The following is a 17,389-nucleotide window of genomic DNA, read 5'->3' on the forward strand; positions in this document are numbered from 1 at the left end:
AATCTGGGAGCTAAGAATAAACTGCATCTTCTTGTATATGTAAATGTAATATGAGTGATTTTTGGTACCTTGCATTAAAATTTTACATTTTTCATTTTCTCTGCTGACAATCCATTCTTTCAGTTTTATATTTTGATAAAGTCTCATTGATGGCCTTATTATGACTTCTTAACCTTTCTAGAACTATTATTTCTGTTTCTTTTATGCCATGTCTTTTTCTTATACATGTTTTCATACATATTTTCCATTTTGATGTCAATATTTTCAAGTAATTTTTTTCAATAAGTAAGTAATACAGTTTTAAAATGTGTATCATTTTAAAGACCGGCTAAGGAATTTTAAAATCACATTTCACTCAAGACCCTATAATTACTGAGCTTTTTTTGAACATTTAATGTTGTAGAGTAAAAAAACTAATGCCAATCTGAATCTCACTTTTTTTTTGTTGAGGGGAGCCTGTTTTTTTTTTCTTTGTTGGAAGAATGTAGACTTTTCTATTCTTATATTTTAAGAAATTATCTAAGACTGTGCAAGTCGTAGACCATTTTAAAAAACTAATTAGGCTGAGTATTTTACCTAAATCTTTCAAATCTAAAGACTCCAATCTTTCTGCAGTTCAGGAAAATGATCTTCCTTTATTATTATTTTTTCTTGTATCTCTTATAAGTGTTCTCTGTGCCCAGGATTCTTATTGTGTGTATATATATTAGACATCCTGGACCTAGTCTTTGGATTACTTTTCTGTTTTCTCATTGTTTTATTTTATTTGAGGCAGAGTCTTGCTCTGTTGCCCAGGCTGAAGTGCAGTGGTGTGATCTTGGCTCACTGTAACTTGCACCTCCTAAGTTCAAACAATTCTTGTATATCAGCCTCCCAAGTAAGTGGGACTGCAGGCATGCACCACCACACCTAATTATCTTTGTACTTTTAGTGGAAAAGGAGGGGTCTCAACATGTTGCCCAGGCTTGTCTCGAACTCCTGACCTCAGGTGATCTGCCCACCTCAGCCTTCCAAAGTGCTGGGATTACAGGTGTGAGCCACCACATCTGGCCTCTTTTCTCATAATTTTAACCTCTGTTTCCTTTCAGCTTAAGTTCTGAGGAATTTTCTCAAACTGTCCTCTGATGAACTGAATCTACTTTTTTGCAATATTCAATGTGGTGGTCATTGTTTCCAATGGATTTGAATTACTATTTAGAAATAGTGTATTTTTCCACCCAGAGCTTCTTATTTTCAGCTTGTTCCTTGCTCATGACAGACTGCTTTTATCTGTTGATGCCATATTATTTCAAAATTTATTGAGAATACTATTTAGACATATATTTGCTTAAATTGAGCAAATGGTTATTTCCACTCCTTTTGTGTAATAACTATTATGTATATTTTTAAACTTTGATTCATATTTGAGATAATTTTCTACACACATTTGCATCATCTCACACCTACAAACTTCTCTAACGAATTAATCTGGTGAAAGGGAGTTGGTCTTGATGGCTAAAGTAAGCTCATGTTTTTGTTCCATCAGTTAGGGGAGAGTGGGGAATGGAATCGACCCCAGTCATTTCCACAAAGGAATTTCATCTTTGCAAGGTTTGTTCGCTTGTTTTGGAAAGGGTTACATCATTCCAGCTTGCCATACGTGGAGGTTGTTTATGGCCTGTCCTCTACCTCAGATTCGCATTGTGCTGTACCTGGCCTCATTCTTGATCCCTAGATATCCACATAATTAAACACAAAACTCTGCCATTTCCCTGGAGGCTCGTGATCTAGTGGGAGGACTCAGCAGTGCTGGGCAGGATCACAGTGACGGAGGTGCCAGGTTTTCATAGGCATCTCTTGTGGCTTGGTTTCTCCTTTGACCCCTGCAGAGCAGCTGCCTCTGCATGATGCTGATGCCCAATGGCAACAGGGCTCCGGGGTATGATCCTCATCCCTCTCAGGTCCCACTCGACTGAAAACTCACTTCTAGATCCAGGATTATGCAAGGGGCTCCTCACAGATCTTTCTCTGCATATTTTTTTTTTTTTTTTACAAATTGGCCAAAGAGTTGAAAGTAGACCGTGGCTTGACCTCCTTCATACTCAGTCCATCTGCTTTATTTCTAGTGCATTTCTAACGCATGTGTTGCATATCAGTGTCAACACCCTTAGTCTCTGGACCTGATGCAGCTTCTCCTAGACACTTTCTTTATACTGTTTCTTTTGGGACATGGGCAGTTTTAGATGATAAGAGGGGCGGGGAAGGAGTGAGGGAGAACCTAACTGTCTGTGCTCCAGGTCTTTTTCTGAAGTTATAAACTTGCTTTCTCATCTCCCATTAAGTCCCTCAGCTCATTAATTTTTAGTTTCTGCTCTTATGATGTCCCAAGACAGCACTTCCAAAGTCACTGATGTCCTTACTTCTGCTAAAGCATATGGCTTTTTTTCAGTTCTCATATTGCTGGACCTACTTATAATATGTCATTTATCAATCAGCAAACCAGTGTTTGAGTGCCTGATTGGTCCTTTGGAATCTATATAAAGATGAATAATGACACTTAACATTTACTGAGTACTTACTAAGCAGCAGGCATTGTGCTGGGCACTTTACATTCATTGCCATTTAATAGTAACGGCTAGCACTTCCATTATGGCCAACACTGTTCTGAGCACAACAACCTTATGTGACACATACTATTTTTATTTTCCTTTTTCCAGATGAGGAAACTGAGTTCATAGAGAGGTTAAGTAGCTTACACAAGGACATACAGCTAGTATGTGGTAGGACTGAGATTTGAACCCAGGTGGTCTAGACTTAGAGTCCATGTTGAAGTCCATGTTTGTCCAAACACTATGCTCATCAAGTCTTTCTGGGTTTAACCCTATGCTCTTAACCATTATGCAACACTCCTCCCCATGGAAGGGTCAGGAAATGTACAATTACAGTTCAAAGTGTTATGTGCTAAGACAGTGAGAAGTATTAAAGAACTTCCATTAATTGCTACGGGAATTTGAGGATGCCAGAAAAGCCTTAAAATTAGAGCACTTAAATGGAAGCAGGAGTGCTGAATTGGCTGCCCATTGTAATGGAACAAAGTGTATAAGTTGCTTTACCTGTTTTGCCTTCAAACCCCTCCCCTTTTGATACTATCTTTTACAACAGTTAATAATCAGGATGACCATATAATTTAAAATCCAAACTGAGACACTTATGAGAGTAAAAGAAGAAGACATTCATAGTTATGCTGAGGCAACAAGCATAGACCAGGCCTGTCCTGGGCAAATCAGGATGTTTGGTCGCCTGTTCACAATGAGCTTTAACATTTATTTATGCTTAGTGTTGTCTAATAGCATCTAAACATTTCCTTTTACCTTATATTGTTTATTATTGTGACTGGTGTACAGTTACAGTTAAGATTCTTCACTTTTATTTGCTATAGAATTCTTACTTGCTATGTAATTTCTATATACCTGGAATCTGCATTATTTTTAATGTAAAGAGTGATGGTAGGCTATGATTCTCATCCTAATCCTTTTGCAATCAAGATGTTGGGAAAGCCGTCTTCCAGGAGGTCCCTACAGGTATGTATTAATAGGGCTGCATACCACTAAATATCAGGGGAAAAAGAGGTCAGGTCACTGGATGAAACCCCATAGGACAAATACTAAGGGTTTTTCCTCTCCATCTCTTGAAAATGGACCACTCCACTGCTTGTCATGTGACATGAGTTGTTATGGGGTTAGGGGATTCTGAATAAGGAAGGAATTTTGAATGAAGACATAACATAGAAAAGTGGTTGTTCTTAAATTTTTTTTTTTGTTTGTTTACTTCAGGGAGCCCATAACTAGTGATAGGAGGGGACCATGTACTAGTAATTGTCTCAAAAGATAAGTGTGCAGGCATCACCTAGGTAAACATGGGTGTAGTGGTGAACGGCATTACAGCTAAAGGCAAGAGAGGGTATGGGTTAGTTTGGGGAACTATGCAGAACAGTTTTTTAGAAATTAAAAAGGTGTGGGATATGATAAGATATGAAGTTTTAGAAATGCATAGTGACCTAAGTAACAAGGGTCTTTGCTTATTGCTTTGCTAAAGAGTTTATACTTTATCTTGAAAGACCTTTGGAAATGTCTAAAGGGTAATGGGTGAGAGTTAGGGAAGATGGTGTCAAGATTAGATCTGTGTTCTAAAAAGATCAATTTTAGAATTAATTGTCAAGAATACAAGGTTGGGAGAGGGGCAAAGAAAGGAAGAAAAGAGACCAATTTAGAGAATATTTCAGTGGAACTGGGTGAAAATGGTGAATGCCTGAGCTAAGACAATGACAAGGAAAAGAACAAGGTCAACCTGGGAGGGATGTGGCAGTGGATGTAATCAGGCTTGAGTGTGAAGAAGAGATTGCACTCAGATCTCTGGCTTAAGTAGCTGGACTTGTGGTGCCACCATTTGCCAAGACCACAAAGAGAGGAGGAGATGATTTCAGGAGAAAACATTTGAATGATCACTGCCTCCCCACCATTGAAATTCTGTCCCTCCTTGTCTCACTAAAACAATTTTTTGCTGGTTCTCCAACTGTTCTGCTGCTTCTCAGCTCTGTTTAGTGGAGTTTCTCCTCTTGCCCAGGCAATTCCTGTTGGCAATTCCTTTGGGTTGGACTTTGGCCATCTTCCTCTTCAAACTCCACCACTTCTTGACATTTTAAAATCCTGATATTATCTTGATACTATTTATTATCCATACCTGCATTCTCAACTACTACCTCGGGCTTGCTTATAACACTCAAGTTTTTATTTTCAGCTCCGGGGTATCAAGCCAACTGCCTACTCAACATCTCCATGCACATGCCTTACATGTTCAGACTCAGCACGTCCACACCAACTTCTCTTTCCTTCTGATGCCTGCTCCTTATTGTTGCAACCCTTTCCTCTCCCATTCACTCAGGCAATATCCAATCCTGCTCATCCAATCCTGCTGCTTCTGAATACAAAAGAGCCCCCAGTCACATTTAACCTTTTTTCCTTCATTTCCACTGCAAGCATAGATGATAGATAAGTATTTCTAAAACACACACATAAGCTTGATACATTTGTCCTTAGAAACCTTTAATCTCTACCCTATTCCTGATGGAATAAAATCCAAACTCTTTCCAGATTATTTCCCTGTCACACTCATATCACAAATAGCATGTGTCACTTTGCTTTCTTATATATTGTCTTTTTCTTTACTTTGTCACCTGACAAAATCCTGATCAACTTCCAAGTTCCAGATCCAAAGTCTACTACCACCAACACCATGATGACCAATGCCATCATCGTCATTATCAGTTCTTGTCGGCAATTCCTTTGGGTTGGACTTTGGCCATCTTCCTCTTCAAACTCCACCTCTTCTTGACATTTTAAAATCCTGATATTATCTTGATACTATTTATTACTGATATACCTGATATTATCCATACCTGCATTCTCAACTACTACCTTGGGCTTGCTTATAACACTCAAGTTTTTATTTTCAGCTCCGGGGTATCAAGCCAACTGCCTACTCAACATCTCCACGCACATGCCTTACGTGTTCAGACTCAGCACGTCCACACCAACTTCTCTTTCCTTCTGATACCATCACCATCATCATAGAGGCTTCCTCTGTGAAGCCTCTTAAGTCCCTCTCATCTCAACCAAAATTAAATTATTTTACTGTTTCTCCATCTCTTCTACAAAACTATAAGCTCCTTGAGCATTGGCACTTGTCTTAGGCATTTTGTGATTTCTGAAGTCTAGTACAGTTTGATAAATATTGAATTGATATATTCCTTATCCTAGTCAGGTAGTCCTGCTTAGAATCTACAGAGGTATCTTTTATTAGAGGACCATATTCTTTTTCTCCAGGGGTAATTACTACTACCAACAACACCACAATGACCAATGCCATCATCATTATCATCATCATCACCATTACCATCACAACCATCACCACAATCACCACCATCATCATTACCACCACCATCACCATCACCACCACCACCACCATCATCCTTATTATCATCACCTCCACCACCATCACTGTCATCATTACTACCACCATAACTATCATCATTATCACTATCACCACCACCATCACCATTATCCTTATCACCATCACCATCATCACAACTATCAACATCACCACAATCACCACCATCATCACCACCACCACCATCACTATCACCACCACCACCACCATCATCCTTATTATCATCACCTCCACCTCCACCACCGTCATCATTACTACCACCATCACTATCATCATTATCACTATCACTGTCACCATCACCATCACCACCGCCACTATCATCCTTATCATCACCACCACCTCCACCGTCATCACCATTACCATCATCTATCATCTCAGCACTCATGTGCCAAATGCTTAACTAAAGGTTTTAATCTTTACAATACTTTTGTGAGGAAGACATTTTAATGCCTATTTTATTAACAATACTGAAGTTCAGAGAAGCTAAATAATTTGCCCGAAGTCACAATGCTTGGTGAAGCATTGAGCTGATATTTGAAGCTGCAGATGCCTGATTCTGAAATTGGCCTTCTTAAGCCCTGTGTTAAGCATTCCCATGAGGCACATCATGTAGGGAGACTTACAAGAAAGGGAGAAAAGCAGTGTCCGGGCCAGTAAACATCATGGCTTAAATGTATATGAACACACAGCAGGACCTGGCAACACTGAAGGGCAAAACATGGCCTCTCAGTGACCTTTGCTCTTCTGCCTTCATATTGTGTGTGGCTTCTGCCACCATCTAAAATAAGAGCTCTGCCTGTAGCCCAGCTCCAAGGTGTGTGCTGCCTCAGCTGTCTCCTCATCATAAGGCCATGAGTATGAGCCATCATTATGGGGCAGCTTTTCTTGTTTTCGTGTTCAGTCTCATAACTTACTGAGGGAGGGACCTGAATCAGAATCACCTGGGAACCTTTTCCAAAATACACATGTCTGCCTCAGCCCTCTGAAGTTCTGATCTGGCCCTTGGTTGAGAATCACTAGTTTAGCATATTCATTCCCAAGGTCTACAATTTCCACTGGACCTCTTATCATGGAAGCGTCTCAATTTCTTTCTTCAGACAAATGCTCACATGTGGTTCTTGGGTGCTAGAAATCAATGTCAATGGCATGCCCTGCTCTGCTCCGCCGTCTTTTAGTCAGGAGTTATCAACCAAGGTGGTACCACCCTTAGAAATAAGTGTAGAGGCTGTTATTTATTGGTCATCACAATGACTAGAAAGGCTAATGGTATTTAGAAAGCAAGGAAGAAGAACACTAAAGCATCCGATAGTCCATCACAACGAAACACTGTGCCACCAAAAGTGCCAACAGAGCCCTCATTGAGAAGCACTAGTTGGAGCTCATATATTCTTGATTCAAACTCTGAATCAGCCCCTTCAGTATATGAGCTCTGCTGCTGTAGTGGTCTATGTTCCATGGGCTGCTGTCTTTCCCCAGCCTTCCAAATTCCCTCACATTCCATAAACTATGGAAAAAGAGAGTTTTATCCTTCAAATATATTCATGTAATACTTAGCTGGCAGTAGAGCATGTCAAATCTCCATTTCTGTTTTCCATTTAATCTAATGTAATCCCCCACCCACCTCACTGCATGTTTCATCTAAAGTATGGGGAGAATGGGAAAGGGAGGAAAAGTGCAGGAGCTATCATTGCCTCTTAGGCATACTTAAAACATCACGTCTGACAGTAATTCTAGTTGATGAATGCTGTATATCCAAGACATTGCTCAAAATTGAACTTTCCCCTGAAGTCTTATCTCTTTATTTTCTCTCAGTGGCTACTTTTTTGTTTATTCAAGCCAAAGCAAGCTATAATTACACATTTTCAGTAGAAGCTTTTATTGTCCACCCATATCTGGCTTTCCCTTCCATCTGGGCACACGGGAGGATTATTCTTCAAGTCTTTTTCCATAGAGTGAGGCTATGTGACCAGTTCTGACCAATGGACTATGAGTAGAAGGATACATGTCACTTCTGGCTGGAGCATTTCATGGCCAGCGAGACATCATCTAGCATTCTCTTCCTCGCAGCCTTGATGGTGGCAGCAGGTGTCAGGAAGGAGTTTCCACCAGCCTGGCTCCCAAAACTACCATCATAAGCAGAGCCCCACTGACCCCTATCAGACATGTAGTATATGCCGAGAATAAAACTTCATTGTTTGTGTAACTGAGATTCAGGGGTTGTTTGTTACCACAGCATAACCTGGCCTTGCCTGGTTGATTTGATGTTCTTTTGCATATTTAGATTATTTTTGCTTTTGTGCGTAGATCATGAGTCAGAGTGGCTTGGGTTTGAGGCTTAGCTTCACCACTTAGATTGACCTTGGCTAACCTCTCTAAACCTCGGTTTTCTCATGTGTGAAATGGTAATGATGACTATACAGACCTTATGGACATTGTAAACACTAAACAGGATCATATGGGCGAAGTGTTTACTATAGTGTCTGGGGGGTAGCAAGGGCTCAGTAAATGTTACTTCTTATTTTTTATTGATCTAAAATTGCCTTTTCTTGGCCCCTGCCCCAAATCCTCATTGGAGCCTTTAGCTTTGGCTGCCTAGAGTCTTTCTAACACATTTCTCCATAAAAAGCTGATAGCCTGGGACTTCTTCCTGTTTATTTGGGATTTCTTGCCCCTCCCAGGACAGGACATCACTTGCAACAGGCATTGTTTTATCCATGCCTGTATTGGTGTATACACTTGTGATCAAATTTGAGTATAGATCTATGTCAAATGAATGGAAGAATCTGCTGAATTAAATTGGAGAAATCTAATTACCTTTTCAGTATGAACCTGACATGTCTGAAAAACATGTTAAGAAATGTTCAAATATTTTGTCTTTTATTGCAGAGTAATCAGTGGGAGAGGCGAGATCCAGTCTCTTCGCTGCACATCAAAAATAGACACACGTTCTAAATTAGCATAGAGCAAATCCGATTTGCATTTATGTGACAGCCAAGTCTCCCTAACTGATCCCAGAATTTGTTTCTGGACCACTAGGAGTCCTTTAGCATTTGGACATAATTACAGGTTATCTTAGGACAAGTGCCTTCCTCCAACATTCCTGGATTCTATTCTCAGCTTAACACTGAATTTAACCAGGTCTCCACAACTAAGGAAAGTAGAGATAGTTACTTGGCTGACCCAGACAGAAACACAAAACAAAACACTTTTGCCTAACTTATTTTTGCTTTTGACCCATATGCCAAAGCATCTGATTTGCAGGCAGTTCTACCAACTGGCTTAAAAGGCCCTCCTGAAATGTGGAACCTAACTGGAGGAACATTTAAAACCAAGCATTAAGTCCATCTCAATAAAATAAATAAATAAATAAATAAATAAATAAAATTCCTGGCCCCTGGTAACTTTTTTTCTGATGCCCTTTAAAATGGTTATTGTAAAAGATAGTGTGGCAATTCCTTAAGGACCTAAAGACAGAAATACCATTCGATCCAGCAATCTCATTACCGGATATATACCCAAAGGAATATAAATTGTGCTATTATAAAGACACATGCATGCATATGTTCATTGTAGCACTATTCACAATAGCAAAGACATGGAATCAACCTAAATGCTCATCAATGATAGACTGCATAAAGAAAATGTGGTACACAGACATCATGGCATTCTATGCAGCCATAAAAAAAGAAGGAGATCATGTCCTTTGCAGGAACATGGATGGAGCTGGAGGCCATTATCCTTAGAAAACTAACTCAGCAACCGAAAATCAAATACCAAATGTTCTCACTTACAAGTGGGTGATAAATGATGAAAACACATGTACACATAACGAGGAATAACCGACACCAGGGCCAGTCGGAGGGTGGAAGGTGACAAGAGGGAGAGGATCAGGAAAAATAACTAACAGGTACTAGGCTTAATGCCTAGGTGATAAAATAATCTGTACAACAAACCCCCATGACACATGTTTATGTAATTTCTTTTAACTTTTAAGTTCAGGGGTACATATGAAGGATGTGCAGGTTTGTATGCACCCCTGAACTTAAAAGTTGAAAAAAAGAAATTAGAGTATGAAATGAGAAAAGAGGAGATAAAATTGTTATTTGCAGATTATATGATTATATATCCAGAAAACCCAAGAGAATCAACTAGGAAATTATTTGAAACAAGAAAATAATTCACAACAAAATCAACACAGATAGTTCTATCCTATATATGTCTAAGAGCAAACAAGTTAAAAGTTAAAATGGAAGAAAATTTCCCATTACAATAACCAAATGACCAAAACTTAGAAATGAAATTTACAATAAATATGCAAGATTTATGTGAATTAAAATGCAAAAAATTAAAAATACATTATTGTAGCATCTTCAAGGTGCCTTCTATTGAACTCCTTGCTTTCTATTCAGAGCCAATTTTGCAGACACTAAGCCATCTTCCAATGTATTTCCGAAAACAAGCTACGTCTGTGTGTTTTAGCACATTTACAGACTTCAGTTTCTCTTTTCCATCAGATTCAGTCTGAACAAATTACTAATTTATCACAATCAAATATCCTTAAAGTCTGACTCAGCAACTAACCCCCCAGATTTCTGGAGCATTTCTCTGGGGTTGCAGGGGGCTGGAGTTCCTGATACTTTCCGTCAACTGCAGCTGATTTAACAGCAGAGTAGTAGCTCCTCAATTAAGTAACCTTAATTGCCTTATGCACCACGATTTACTGAAACTCTGATGCAGGGATTTTTAATTCCTGGAATCCACCCAGTTCCTCCAGTTGTATTGCCATGTGCTTCTCATTATGGTCCAACTGTACAGGGAAGATGAGTGGAAAGAGCTGGCGTGGGAGTCAAGGGCAGACACTGTTCTGGCTCTGTCGTGATCTAATCCTAGGTCTGTGGGCAAGTCACTTAACCCAGTGGACTGAACAAAGTCCATTGATCTTCAAATTAGGGACAGTCGTGCTTGCCCTACCTACCAAACAAGGTTGTCTTTGGGACCCTTGTGAGAGAGCATGAGTCTGCAAGACTCATGCAAGTTCCCAATCCAGTATTGCTTTTTTAAGTTAAGTAGTTGGGAACTCAGAAGATATTTTCCCAGAAAAAAAAAAGCCAGTATTATACCTGATGTGAAGTTTCCAGTCTAATGCTATAAAAATCTGTCTGATGATCCTGTCCCTGCAGTACAATATATAACATTGGTCCTGGAGATCAGCATCATCAGGGCATCACTCAGTAGTGGCTTCTATGGTTGGAACTCTGGGGGAGTGGCAACATGGAGTCCCCTTATACAGTGGAAGAAAGAGAAAATTGGTGCTGAACAGAAGGGAAGTGGCCGGGGATTCGGGGGATCTCATGGAGAAGGAGCACATGGTGAGCCTGTGGGGGGCCTTTAGACATATAAGGATTTATTAGGTGCAGAAAAGGAATGACAGGCAGTGGCTTTGGAAAATCCTATAAATAAAGCTGCTAGCATTTACTCCTCCCCTCCAGCCCACCATCTCCATTCCTCCTGCTCTCCTTCCCACATTCTGTTTTTTAAGTCTTTAGGGCACACATAACATAGCTAGCCACTTGAGATTCATGATGCAGAATCCACTTTCTCCATTCAAGTGACTAATAGCTCCATGTAAAATAGACCAATATGTCAATACGTAAACATATACTGTAGTAACAGAGGGTGGGAGGTGCCGTGAGAGAGGAAAGGTACAGTCATGTCCGTGTGTTGGTCAAATGGGTGCACTCATCTTGGAAGGTCCCCTGGAAGACTTAAAAGAAGCCAGCTGCTGCTTTGCTTTTTGTTGAACAGAGCCTTCCAAATCTAACTTTTCAAATCCCTGATTGAATTCCCAGCAATCTATTTTTCCTGACTATAACCAGAAAAGCATGTTTAAGTGAACATGAAATTCCATCAGTATAAAGCCTTGTGCAGCCCAGTTCACCAGCCCAGTCGCCAAAGCTGCTAATAATGCCCTATTGTGTTACTGTGGTATTTTCTAGGTTATCATTATGAAGTCTTTGCTCCTGGTTGAGAAAACATGATGTTCCATTAAATGTATAATCTGGGTTCCCTCCAGGCCAGAGATGCAGCCTGCTTAAAGCTGAAATGAGCTGAGATTTAATGCCATGGAAAAGAAAACCAGTTGCTGGGGAAAAGGGAGTTCCAGGGATTGGGAGAAGAATGGTGGATTCAGTCCCCTATGATCCCTCGGTTTCAGACGGTAGACAGTGTCTTGCCAGCCAAAGGATCTAAGAAGCCCAAGGAAAAAATGAGTCAGCATTTTTTCAGTTTCCACTCTGGCTGTGGTTGGGTGCTGGACAGCACTGTGTGAGGAGGTTCTTTCGAGGACAGAAGATCATGTCTTTAGGGACCACCCAGGGGCCTGTTTGCTACCACTGCCTTTCGGTCCACCCCCCAGCTCTGGACTCATCAATCTCATAAATTAGCCTGGATCACAATGGTAAGCTAGTGGTGTGTGTACTATCACACCAAGTTCTAGCAAGCTTTTCATTCAGCACAAAAATATCCTTCTCTTCCAGCCATAGAACATCTAAAGGAAGTCAGAGGCATCCACCTGAATGTCTGTGACGGTCTCTCCACGATTTTTTTCCTGGAACATTTTTGGGTCCCCAGTGTGCTTCAGAGAATTCTATGGTGCATTTAGAAATTTACTCCAGGATTAAATATAAAAGCAGCAGCATCCCTTATAATAGCAAGGGGCTTGGAAGTCAGCACGCTGGTTAGAGACTCACTTGACATGATTTTTTAAAAATTCAAAATAACTTAGTTTTGTTGAATATAAAAGTAATATATGTTCATTACAGAAAAGTTTGAAAATTAAGAAAAACATGAACAGAATTTAAAATTCTACCTGCTAGAGACAAATACTACTACCATATTGGTAAATAGAGACATACACGTGTGTGTTTAACTTTTTAAAACAGGTAGAATCATAATGCAGGTGACGTTTGGTAATTGCATTTTCATCTAAAAGTATATAGTAAGAATTACATATTTCTCTTAAAATAGCTTACAAGCACGTATAGCATGCAATGTATGTTCAATACTATACATATATCATACCTTAGTAAATCCCCTGTTGTTAGACACATATAATCCTCAGCTTTTTATTATAAACATCACCTCCATAAACATACAGGTAAGTACTTCTTTGTGACTATTTGGATTTTTTCTTTAGGAAATGAAATTGCTGGATGGAAAGGGAGACCCCTCATTTTTTAAAGGCATTTGATATACATGTGGCCAAATTATCTTCTTGTCTGCACTATCCAGTACGGTAGCCACATGTGGCTATTAAAGTTCAAGTTAGTTAAAGAAAATTAAAAATTAACGTCCTTAATGGGACTAGCTACATTTCAAGGGCTAAAGTTACATACGGCTAGTAGCTACTGTACTGAACTGCACAGACATAGAATTTCACCATCCTAGAAAGTTCTACTGGACAGCGCAAGTCTAGAAAGACTGCACCAATTAACATTTTCCCTAGTAAGAGATGACAGTGCCTACCTCCCGCAAATTGGCCAATACTGATTATTGTAATTCTTTAAAAGTTTTTGTCAACCTAATAAAAATTATATTGTTTGATTTTTTTCATTTTTTTGATTAATAATGACTTTTAGTTCATTTATGGACTTTCATATTTTTTCTCTTGTGAATTATGCATTTAGGCTATTTCCTATCAGGAGTTTTCTTTCACTACTTTTTATATATGGAAATCAATCTTTAGAGAGTAATTCATGTGGCAAAAGTTACTGTAACTTTTTATATTTTTCATTGCTTATTTTTCATTTATACAAGCGTAAAATTGTAGTTATTCAAATCTCTCTTTATTTTCATTTATGGTTTCTGCCTTGTCATGCTTTAAAAGCTCTAAATCTAAGGTTACAGTAATATTCATCTAAATTGTCTTCTAGTTCTTTCATCATTTCATTTTAAATATTTAGATTTTCAATCTTTCTGAAATTTATTTTTGTGTATGGTGTGTAAAGTATAAATCTAATTTTTTCTTTTCCCATGTTATCCATCACTTGTCCAAGAACCATTTTTTTTAAATGAATCATTATATACTGATTTAAAATTCCACTAAATGTTTACATGTACTTGGATCTACATGTACTTGTCTTTTTAGATTTTCTACTCTATCCACCTATTTGGTCTTTACCATCCTGTTTTTATTAATTTACATAGTAATACATTTTAATATTTGGAGAGATGGGGAGAATGTCTTCATTATTCTTTTCCAAAAATGTTTCAGCCCTTTTTACTGCTTTTTTTTTTTTTTTTTTTTTTTTTTGCTAAGATAAGCCTAGGATCATGTTGTAAAATTCTTATCATCAAAACAAACTCTTCCAGAACTTTGATTGGAAAGTTGAATTCAATTTCTAAATTAATTTGGGAAAAACTGGTTATCTCTACAGTATCCATAACTCTATAGTACATGGTGATTCTGTCCATATATATATATATATATTTTTTTTTTCCTGAATATCATTCTGAATTGCTTTTTTAAAAAGCACAAATGAGGAGCACCTCTGACTGTTTTCAGGCACTGTCTCCGAGTCTGTGAGCTGGCGCTCCTAGCTACTAGAAGTAACAAAAGAAATTCCATTCCTTAGCTCTGGAGCATATTTTCAGTATCCACCTTCTCATAAATCTGCAGAAAAGAAATCTCACTTTTCATCCAAAGAATCTGGAGTTCAAAACAGCCTTTACGGAAAAATCAAACTCCAGGGGCAACTGCAAAGCACATTTGGTGTCTAGCTAGCCAGCTTATTTTGCAGGACTCTTTTTTCCAACTCCTAAATACTTTCCAGTCTGTGAAATCCATCTCCCCACCACTGCAACAGCAAAGCGCCTCTCCTGGCACTGGAGAGCTCACTCAGTTTTAATGAGCACGGATCTTCTATGAGGGGCTTTTATTGTTGAAGTTGGTTTTCAGCAGATAGCATGAAGCTTCCTTGGGTGACTGTGGGTTGGCAAACCTATGGGGATTTGGGAAATGCTTCATTGGTCAGAATTCAGCTCTCCCTTGAACAAATCGTAAAGCCTAACCATCATCCATTTTTTTTTTGCAAGGAAACCAGGGCTCCTGCACCTCCCTGGTAGCCCACCAGTCAAACGGCCAAAACCTTGAATTCACCTACATCTGGGGTTCTCAAGTCGAGGGGGAGGGACATTTGGCAGTGTCTGGAGACATTTTTAGTAGTCACCACTAATAGAAAAGGAGTAGGGGGCGGGAGATGTTACTGGCATCCAGTGGGCATTGGCCAAGGATCCTGCTAAACATCCTGCAACGCATGGGACAGCCCCCACCACGTGGAATTACTGGGATTCAATCTCAGATGTGCCAAGGTTATGGAACCCTGCCTTTCATTTTCACCCAGTGCCCCGTGAGAAGCATGCATTATATGATTAGGAGCAAAGGTAATGCCTTCCATGGAGCAACGTTTCAGAAAAAAAAAAAAAAAAAAATGCGACGATTGACTTAAACATGCCCAAGCCTCTAACTTTAGGAGTGCCTGCAAGCTCTGTCTTTGGTAAGCAAGCCTTTCCCACCAACACTGGAGGGAGTCACAGAAACTCAGCAAGACAACAGCATCCTCCAAGTCCCTGGCACGCTCTTGGGACACAGAAAGCATGGCAGAAAAGAAGTCTGTCCCCTTCCGAGCAAGCGGCGTCACCTTGGCTGCGGGCGATGGAGCCGAGGCTGGGCGGAGTGCGCCCCAACAAAGGCGCAGCGCTCCGCCGCCGCCTGCCACGGTCTCCCTGCGCCCTTGGAGATGCGCGCCTGTCCCCAGGCGACCCTGCCCGCGAGCCCGGGCCGGGGGAAAGCATCCTCGCCAGCTTAGCCTGGGGTGGGGGGACAAGTCGCGGCACTTACTTGTCCAAAATGAAGTACAGGTCGAATCCGCCGTAGCAGGCTGGACCCCCATCCTCCCTTCGTCCCCCGTGCCCGTGCCCGGCGCAGATGAGCACCAGAGTGGCCAAAGAGAGCCACTGGACGCCGATGCCTAGGGCTCTCCGCTCCGCCGTGGCCATGGCCCGCAGCCGGAGGAGAGCAGGGTCCGCTCCTTCCCACGCTCCGAGAACTCGCCACGACCCTCAGGGACGCGCCATCTGCGGGCCCCTCGTCGCGGGTCCTTTATTCCCCCTCGCTCCCTCGCAACTCCCCGGAAGCAATTGTCTGGAGGAGTTCAAGATTTTCCCTCTGGTTTCCGCTCCGATGCTGTTTCTGGGTTTCGGGTTTCAAGGATCCCAATCCGGTCCTCCGCTTCTTTAAAGGGGCTGCTCCGGCGGGGGCCGCCGGGACGCTCCCGAGGCCGCGCCGAGGTTTTGCAACGGAAGGAGTTCCGTCCCGACGGTTCTTTGTCCCAGATTTTAAATATGATGGGATGGGTTTTCAAATTGTTCTTGATGGGGGGAGTGCTTTGCCTTCTCTTCTTCCTCTCTGCCCCCCTTTCTGGTTCCTACAGGGAAGAAAGTTCAAACGCTGCCACCTTGTGGACAAAAGCAGCGAAAGCACGCGTGGGACCCGTGGGAGTGCGGCGGGGGCGGGGGCCTTCCAGGCTTCGGGCATAAATCTCCTGTCCTTATCATTCTCACGTGAGCGGTGCATGTTTTCTTACTCCTTACTTCTTCCCACGCACTTTCCCTTTCTTTTTCCATGACTGCCTCTCCATTCTCTCTAGCCCTTTTATCCCTCCTTTTCCTTTCCTATCCCGCATCTGTTGATACATTCACTGAACATTGGATGAGAACTTGTTTCCTCCAAGAACAGTGGCTCCGGCTCCCCAGGCTAGGACCTTTGCAAACAAGCCACTGTGCAGATGAAGTAGGGAAAAACGAGGCCTTTGTGTCTGAGTCATCTGAGTGACCTTACATAGTTTTTGCCTGGACCATAAAAGAGACTGTCGGGGTCCGGTCTGAAAACAGCACAAACAACCCCACAGAGTGTGGTACTCAGGGCTGCTCCCGGCACGGAACAGCTGAGCCTTCTAGACTGCCACCATCTCCATCTTTTAGAGATTCTATGATAATAGTTCTTTTCCGCCTGTGAACTTTGACTTTTTCTCTCTTTAATTTAGGACAGAGGAAGTAAACAGCTTACAAGAATCTAGACGGTACAAGCAGTTTGGAACTGGCAGGAAAGTTCTGTGCTAGTCTGTAAAATGGAGAATCTTCCTTAGAGCAGCTTTTGATCCCCAGTTCCGAGTGGTGCCCCAGTTCTAGCTTCCCATTGTCTTCCACTCTGGGAGCCCTCAGTGCATATGCATGTACCATTTTCCCAGGATTCTTCTTCCAGACACACACCTTCCCCTCTACTTTGGTGCCTTCCAGACCATTACACCCCAATATGACGGTCCATGGTGGTTTTCCCCAGCATGTA

General features: G+C 41.0%; 1 protein-coding gene across 2 annotated transcripts in view; it reads right to left on the reverse strand.

Annotated features, from left to right (window-relative positions):
- Nucleotides 1-16,472, reverse strand: part of ANTXR1 (ANTXR cell adhesion molecule 1) — a 268,927-nt gene extending 252,455 nt beyond the window's left edge. Inside the window, exon 1 of one of the 2 annotated variants that reach the window (XM_032291881.1) lies at nt 15,884-16,472. In XM_032291881.1, the coding sequence (XP_032147772.1) occupies nt 15,884-16,041 (158 nt within the window). In that variant the 5' untranslated portion in view covers nt 16,042-16,472. The remainder of the gene's footprint in view (nt 1-15,883) is intronic. The other variant, XM_032291882.1, reaches the window with a different exon arrangement.
- Nucleotides 16,473-17,389: the final 917 nt, after the last annotated feature.

The sequence above is a fragment of the Sapajus apella genome, unplaced genomic scaffold, assembly GCF_009761245.1.
Source record: "Sapajus apella isolate SASKATOON/1434 unplaced genomic scaffold, GSC_monkey_1.0 scaffold26, whole genome shotgun sequence".
Lineage (NCBI taxonomy): Eukaryota > Metazoa > Chordata > Mammalia > Primates > Cebidae > Sapajus > Sapajus apella.